Here is an 8,344-nt window from a genome sequence, read left to right as displayed (position 1 = left end):
AAGTTATTTATAATTTTTAAAAAATATTCATACCACAAGCTTTCAAGCCTTTGCCTTTCATACTTTTGTTGAAAACTAACAAGGTTTTCATTATAGAATTAAAAAAAAATGTTTTATTATTACATATGTTTTGTCCACTCATACACGCTAAAGAATGTAACGACTGCAAATTATGCTTGCACCAGAGGAAAATACTTTACGTAACTTTAGTTGGATCACAGACTACGTATCCACACTTTGCCGATACTAAAGTGACGTTTTTACACTTTACTAAATCATATCTTTGCTCTTCACACAAAGGCTCATATAAATGCAGATTATTGCATCCGTTACGTTAAATATGAGTTTTCGTTTAGATTTAATTTTAATTATTTTACTACTACGCACAATTGCTGTTTTTAAATGTGAGGTGAGTATTTACTGAATAACTAAAAAAAAAAGAAAAAAAAATACAATAGATTACTTATACCTCGACTTATACTACCAAATAATTAGCAAATAAATCATTTTAGATTGCTCCTAGATCGACAGTTACTGGAATACCTGACCTATCGTCCATTGGCGGAGGCAGTACCCATGGGGGTCTAAGTTATGGTGGGCACAGTTCTAACGGTAGATCGTATCGATGGTCCTCTAGCCAAGGTGGAGGTCATAGCGGTTCGAGTTCTGGTGGATCATCCATGAGTTTCGGATCGGGAGGTCAAGGTGGGATGACTTCTAGTGGGGGCTCCTATCGATGGTCCTCTAGCCAAGGTGGAGGTCATAGCGGTTCGAGTTCTGGTGGATCATCCATGGGTTTCGGATCGGGAGGTCAAGGTGGATTGAGTTCTAGTGGAGGCTCCTATCGATGGTCTTCTAGCCAAGGTGGAGGTCATAGCGGTTCGAGTTCTGGTGGATTATCCATGGGTTTTGGATCGGGAGGTCAAGGTGGATTGAGTTCTAGTGGAGGCTCCTATCGATGGTCCTCTAGCCAAGGTGGAGGTCATAGCGGTTCGAGTTCTGGTGGAGCATCTATGGGTCTCGGATCGGGAGGTCTAGGTGGAATAAGCTCTAGTAGTGGTTCTTCTGGTATGTCGATGAGCCATGGTGGCATGAATTCTGGTGGAGCATCGGCAAGTCTCGGAGGAGGAGCTCGAGGTGGGATGAGCTCTAGAGGTGGTTCTTCTGGGATGTCGATGGGACACGGTGGACATGGTGGCATGAGTTCTGGTGGAGCATCAGCAAGTCTCGGAGGAGGAGCTCGAGGTGGGATGAGCTCTAGTGGTGGTTCTTCTGGAATGTCGATGGGACATGGTGGACATGGTGGACATGGTGGCATGAGTTCTGGTGGAGCATCGGCAAGTCTCGGAGGAGGAGCTCGAGGTGGGATGAGCTCTAGTGGTGGTTCTTCCGGGATGTCGATGGGACATGGTGGCATGAGTTCTGGTGGAGCATCGGCAAGTCTTGGAGGAGGAGCTCGAGGTGGGATGAGCTCTAGTGGTGGTTCTTCTGGGATGTCGATGGGACATGGTGGGCATGGTGGCATGAGTTCTGGTGGAGCATCAGCAAGTCTCGGAGGAGGAGCTCGAGGTGGGATGAGCTCTAGAGGTGGTTCTTCTGGGATGTCGATGGGACACGGTGGACATGGTGGTGGGCATGGTGGCATGAGTTCTGGTGGAGCATCGGCAAGTCTCGGAGGAGGAGCTCGAGGTGGGATGAGCTCTAGTGGTGGTTCTTCTGGGATGTCGATGGGACATGGTGGACATGGTGGTGGGCATGGTGGCATGAATTCTGGTGGAGCATCGATGGGTCTCGGAGGAGGAGCTCGAGGTGGTGTGAGCTCTAGTGGTGGTTCTTCTGGTATGTCGATGGGATATGGTGGGCATAGTGGTAGACATGGTGGAATGAGTTCCGGTGGAGCATCGATGGGTCTCGGCGGAGGAGCTCGAGGTGGTGTGAGCTCTAGTGGTGGTTCATCTGGTATGTCGATGGGACACGGTGGACATGGTGGTGGGCATGGTGGGATGAGTTCCGGTAGAGCATCGATGAGTCTTGGAGGAGGAGCTCGAGATGGTATGAGCTCTAGTGGCGGTTCTTCTGGTATGTCTATGGGCCACAGTGGAAATTCTTATAGATGGTCTTCTAACCAAGGTGGTGGACATGGCAGTATGAGTTCTGGTGGAGCATCAAGGGATCTAGGAAAAAGTGGTAAAGTTATCTATTTTTATGTACAATGTTAAAAAAATAAGTTTTGTTTAGAAAATAAAATTAGTAATAAAGTTGTTACTATAGATACAGCGCGAATGGAAGTAGAAGATGTGCATGTAACGCATGTAAATGGACGTTATTTTGATAGAGAATCGCTCGATGTTTCTGTAAATCGCAGACCTTATGGGCGCAATACTATTAATAGCAGAGTTAGGGTGATCGAAGATTTACCACGTGATATGTCGGTAGGTTTACAGTCATTAAAATTTTTATTTTTTATGTAATGTTTATGATGAATCTTTTTTGTAGTTAAAAACAGATGTTTATGCTCATGTTTTTGGCAATACTTATGCTCCAACCGGAGTATCGTATGATACACCTGTGTGTATGGATGCCTCAAATAACCGTGTATTCCAACAAGTAATGAATAGGATGGGAGTAAACTGTGGTTGTCCACCAAAAAGGGTATTCTTATTTTACAAAATATTAATTAATTCTTCTCAACTCAAACTTTACATTATGAATAATTAATAGTATTATACTTTCTAAATATCCAATAACAATAATACAATTACCTAGATATAACAAATACCACTTAAAACGAGCTAACTTCTGTTGTAGCCATAAAGAATTTTTTTTTTTTTATTATAATTGAGAAAGAAATTCCGTATGCCATGCAACAATAATATTGTTTAAGACGAATTATTATGATATCAAATAATATTGTAATGACTTAAACCATAAGCCTTTAACTGAAATTTAATTGGTATCAAATTGTGAAATTTAAGTTCTATTTATTTATAGTTAGTAAGTGTACAGAATACAATGAAGAAAATGATTTTTTTTTTCAGGGTATGTACGAGAGTTTGGAAATGGAGCCAAATATCAGGGTTCCACCTTGTGCTACGAATCTCCCTCGTATGATGCTCAACAATGAATTGTATTCAAGAAGCGGAACGTTAATGAAAACAAGAACTTTTGTTAATTTTGTACCTCCAGAAAATATGAGATACTCGCGCCAATATCAAAAATTCAATCGACCTTGCACACAATGTAATCGTTGTCGTTCTTGGAATTTCAACTGAATAATGTAAACTTTATATAAAATATACTTTTAGTCCTAACGTATAAAATACAATTTCAAGTACCGAAATTCAACTAATAAATAATTTACTTTTAAGTTTAGTTGTCCTTAAGTGCAAAAAATCATAACTCTTGCATTACACTTCAAGCGTAAAAACCAAAAAGTGGTATATGTAAAAGAGAAACAAATTATTTCAGTACTAAAAATTATTCCCAGACATATGATGTACGAATGAGTACGAAAATTACGTTTTGGACAGTATTATAAACAAGGATAATAAAAACAAAAAGAATTTTCATACTTGTTATTGCAATAACAAATATGCGGGAATTAAAATATACATTATTTTATTTTAAAATATACAATGTATATTTTAACGTTCAAAAAAATTTTCCTACTGCAATTATATTTGAGATAGTTATCATTATACGTCGTGTATTCATGTTGTATTGTAGATGTTACGAAACTTGAATGACAATAACATGACAAAGCATGTTATTTGCTTACTAGATTATTCCGATTCCTTATTATATGAAAGCTTGAAACCCCCCTCATTGTAGAATTATTTTATTTTGACTGTGCCTGTGACAAGGCTCATTGATTATTGTTTGTTTTAATGTAATTATGGAACTATTAGAAATGTTGATTAAAAATAATTTCAGGTCAATTAAACTATTGTTCAAATTTGCTTATAGTTCAGAATCTAATCATTTATTTTTCAATTCATTTAGATCAATTTTTCTTTATTAAGTTTATCAACGGGAATGGTTAGTGGTTGGTTGATTGTAATCATAATATTTTTATGTGGTGTCAAAGTTACTTCTTGTAGTGTAAGTTATTTTTTATTTACTATGATTTAACTTTTAACCAATATTTTAAAATTATTCATGCAATTACAGTACATTCGAGTTGAAGATATATCAGTCACGTACGTGAATTCAACGTATTTTGATGCAGCCTTATTAAATGTTTCAGTGAATAAAAAATCCGACAATCGAAATACTATTAATCTCAAAGAGTCAATACTAGAAAACATACCACGGGAGGTATGGGTAAGTTACTATTTATTACATATTAACTGTAGACAATTCAAGTCAAAAATATAAATAATGACTTTGTTTTTGAAGCTAAAAATAACAATATGGGCTCACGTTTTTAGTTCATTGTATGTACCAACGGGTTTGTCTTACAATACAACTATTTGTAACAATATTGTGAGTAGTAGGTACTGTTTATCGAGTAGTGATAAAAATAATGAAACTAAGAGCCAGATGTCCTCCCAATAAAGTAAGTTATATTTGCTGTATTTTTTATGGATAAATTAATAATCATCTTATATCTGACACATTGTAACTTTTAGGGCATCTACGAACGTTCAAATTTTGATCCAAATATTGTTCCAATCCCCTTTCAGCTGCCTAGCCTCCCACAGCTTATGTTAAACAACGAAGTGTATACAAAAGATGAAAGACTACTGAATATTAAAATTTACTGTGGTTTTATCTCACATTAAAGATATGTAAACGTTAGCTTATACCTACAATGAAACGGTAATAATAATAGATTTTTTTGTTTTGACAAATAGTGAATATTTTGGAGTAACAATTTTTCATTATAATTTGTATAGCAGATATGTATAAACTTTAAAACACGAATGTAGTATTTAATATTATATAAATGTTATTATTTAGTATTATATAAATGAGAATATTATTGAAAAAATGCTTGCATCTACTTATTTGACTTCAGAATCACATTTTTCAAAGGGTCCCTTAAGATATTTTCCTAACTCATTATTATTGAACTCATAACAACCTTTTTTTATCTTGTATTTTATAAATCAAATTATTTTTAGAGAAAACCAACATTTTTGTAAGACATTTGAATCGTCTCTCTTAAATTCCGCATTCCAAAAATTTATTCCATGTACTTCAGTTAACTATACATTTCGAAATAATAAGACTATTTCAAAATCTATGAAGTCATTTTAAAACGACCTAGAATAAATCGTGTAAAAAGTAACAACAAACTTTGGGCGATTGCACGAAGACCATCAGAGTAACTTAAGTGGATAAAGAACGAAGTCCAATTAAAAATAGCAGAAGAGTAGGGAAAAGAAAAAAATAAAGGAATGAAAGAAGGAAGAAGAAAAAAAAAAAAAAAAACAATTCGATGTCGGGGAGCACGAGCGTATAGTTGTCTCCGTCTCTATCTTGAACTCCGCAATCCGCCACACATGGAAGCGTCCCGGGACCGGTTCCGTACAGCAGCCACCTCTTCGGCTGATCTAGCGTACCCTAGCCGTACCCGCGCTCCCGTTCTCCTTCCCTGACCCCGGGCTCGTTCGGGACACGCACACTCTCTTTCCTCCGTATCCTTTTATTTCACCCGCATGGCAGCCGTGAAAAAGCGCAGTTTCGCCGTAAACGATGTTTAAACATAACGAGAGATAGCCGGCAGTTGAGTTGACCGACGCATGAGCTTGCTCGGGATAACAGTCGGCTTTTTGCGCCGGGACAGGCTCTTCTTTCTCTTTTACTGGGGCGTGTGGCTTGACGTCGTTGTCGTCTGGAACAAGCGGACAACCAACTTTCGAAGCTGTTCATTTTTCTCTTTTTGTTTTTTTGTTTTTTTTTTGTTCGTGGTGAAGAGGAAAGGTTTGCCGAGCTACCGTGGGGAAAGTTACTTAACTGAATTATAAGATCTTGTAATTCAATTACGGGTAGGATATTTAGCACTACATAATCAATTTTTTGTTTATTTGAACGTCTCATTTGACTAAAGGGTGATTTAGTGTTTTCTACATGAGTATAAACTTACGTTCGTATGGGTGGAGGTATTAACTATGATTATTATAATTATATTATACAGACATTTTTGCTCATAAATTCAAATGTATTTTTAAAAGAGAAAAAATCATGTACTTGTAAGGACAAAATTAATGCAAAAAATAAATTAGTCACTAAAAAATCAAACACCAGCGTCAACGGTATGCAAAATAGATAGTCACTTTAGCTCCAGTCCTCACCACCTCGTAGCTATTTCCGTACTACCGCGAAAAATTCTTGAAAGGAAGGTAAAAGAAAAGCTCATAAAATTATGATAAAAAGGCGTTAATGGCGTACCTGGTTATATATTATAGGGACCGACATCAAAGAAAAGAACATTGCAAAAATAAAAGGATCAAAGCATGGGTCGATCGGACCTTGTATCGGGCTTTTATCGAACCTTTTCACGTCCATACACTATATTTCTATAATATTTCGATTTCTCGCTGTAATTGCTTATTGTCCGTTCGTCAGTAGCAGATCGAACCGATCATATATATTTTTCATAGACTTATCAGCACTTGAAATATTGAAAAAGAAAAACTTGCAGCTATAAACGTTTGTCAAACCCGTACGGGATGCATAATACACCATCAGCTGTCTATCTTCTCTTTTTGTTTGGGCATACCATTACTTACGAAGCCGCCAACATCAGGCCACATCCTCGAGTCCATATCTCAAGCTTCGATGCGCTTCTCCGGCCTTGTACTGTATACCGTAAGTCTTCGATTCTTTCAAGCCACAGGCAAAAATCTAACCCACCGCGTGTACACGACGCCGAGCAGAGGATGTAAAAGAAGAAGGGGAGGGGGCTTCTGAAGCCACCAACGGCATGTACACACAGAAGGAGAAAGAGACGCGTTAGAGGTAAGGATATATCCTCGGGGGTGGTGAAAAGGAGTCGAGATCCTCTCTCCTTCTCGCGGGGGAACCTCGGCATACCGGTGTATATATACATGTATATGTACGTATATGCAGTAATCCATACAACTATTGCTACTGCTATGTATTGACAAAGATGTTGCCACGAGGGGGGAGTTGCTGCCGAGAAGGAGGAGGAGGCCTCTATACATATCCAGTCGCGTGAAAAGGAATAAAAAGACCCGCGCAGCTGAGGAATGGGCAAAAAAAAGGAAGAGGGAGGGGTGTCTCGTTTCTTTTTCCTTTTAAGCCGCCTCGAGTCTTCTTTCTCCCCGCGGTCTCTGTTTTCCTTTTTTTCCCTCGGGCCCCCCTCGTCTACGACCGGGGCAAATGAACTGTATACTCACCGGGAGTGCTTAAATATTCACACCTAACAGATTGCGGGTATTCGTTTGCCCACCACTGTTGGACGTTTACGCGCGGTGGTCCCGCAAATTTATTCGTTTCTCGTTCAAAGAGGCGTGGGACGGGGGTTAAGGAGAGTTGCATAAGAAGTGGTCCGATGCGGTGGGCTGCTGATGCTTGAGTAACGCTATACGCTATCCTCTGATGGCGCGAGGGTAAGGGGAACGGAGGCGTCCTCTCGTTGTTATTCATTCGTAAATCGTTTGGGTCAAAGGCCAAGGATTTATGATGCTGGAATTTGAAAATTAATTGGACGAGCTTCTTAGTGAATTTGTGTCTTCTATCATCACAACATGTTCTGAAAACAGATACAATCATACGTATAATGACGCAATCGTTAAACATCATCAGCACTTATGGATTCTTCTGTGTCTACATTACTGTTCTACTCTGATTTGTAAAACTGAGTAGGTCTTTTGAAGGAAGGACTATAGTGGAGAAAACAAGATGATATGAATAAAAAAAAAAGTAACGCTACACTTTACGAACCTATCATTGATACTCCGGTACCAAATAGTTATACCATCTCGCATAATCGATGGCCCTAATGAGCACCTTCCTTTCATCATGGCCCACCCCTCGGCAAATCAAAGTTTATGAATCGATAGCCGATGTATAATTTGATATTCCAATCAAATTCAGCTTCGGTTGGCAAAGGGTTCGTCAAGAAATGTAGAGAAGAGGGTACATTACGCCGTAACGTCATATTCGACAGAAAGTTTTCGGGGAGGGTCTTACCGATGCTCGAGAGAGAAAGAGAGCGTCAGCAAACCACAGCCATCAGGAGCCCAGATCCGCAGCCATAAACAGCAGAAAGCAAGAGATGCTGCGCTTCAGACAAAGGCTGCTGCAAACAGCGCAAGTGTCGCGCCAGGGTCTCTGGAACTTGAGCAAAGTTTCGGGAACTTAAGGGGCTTTC

At 39.0% G+C, this 8,344-nt stretch overlaps 2 protein-coding genes across 2 annotated transcripts; both read left to right on the top strand.

Moving 5' to 3' along the window:
* The first annotated feature begins 287 nt into the window (after positions 1-287).
* On the top strand, positions 288-2,219 carry LOC111642787 (uncharacterized). Its single transcript, XM_089598810.1, has 2 exons — positions 288-409; positions 513-2,219. Exons 1-2 carry the CDS (start codon positions 311-313, stop codon positions 2,217-2,219), a joined length of 1,806 nt encoding a protein of 601 aa, XP_089454936.1. The 5' UTR covers positions 288-310.
* Positions 2,220-2,282: 63 nt separating this feature from the next.
* LOC106640293 (uncharacterized) lies at positions 2,283-3,330 on the top strand. The gene is made up of 3 exons (XM_014354275.2): positions 2,283-2,432; positions 2,497-2,652; positions 3,039-3,330. The coding sequence occupies exons 1-3, from the start codon at positions 2,283-2,285 to the stop codon at positions 3,270-3,272; spliced, it is 540 nt and encodes a 179-aa protein (XP_014209761.2). The 3' UTR covers positions 3,273-3,330.
* The last annotated feature ends 5,014 nt before the right edge of the window (positions 3,331-8,344 follow it).

This window comes from Copidosoma floridanum, unplaced genomic scaffold (genome assembly GCF_036245765.1).
Source record: "Copidosoma floridanum isolate Cflo_tuat_1 unplaced genomic scaffold, Cflo_Japanese_pri ptg000006l, whole genome shotgun sequence".
NCBI classification, from domain to species: Eukaryota; Metazoa; Arthropoda; class Insecta; order Hymenoptera; family Encyrtidae; genus Copidosoma; species Copidosoma floridanum.
This window is presented reverse-complemented; position numbering and strand designations above follow the sequence as displayed.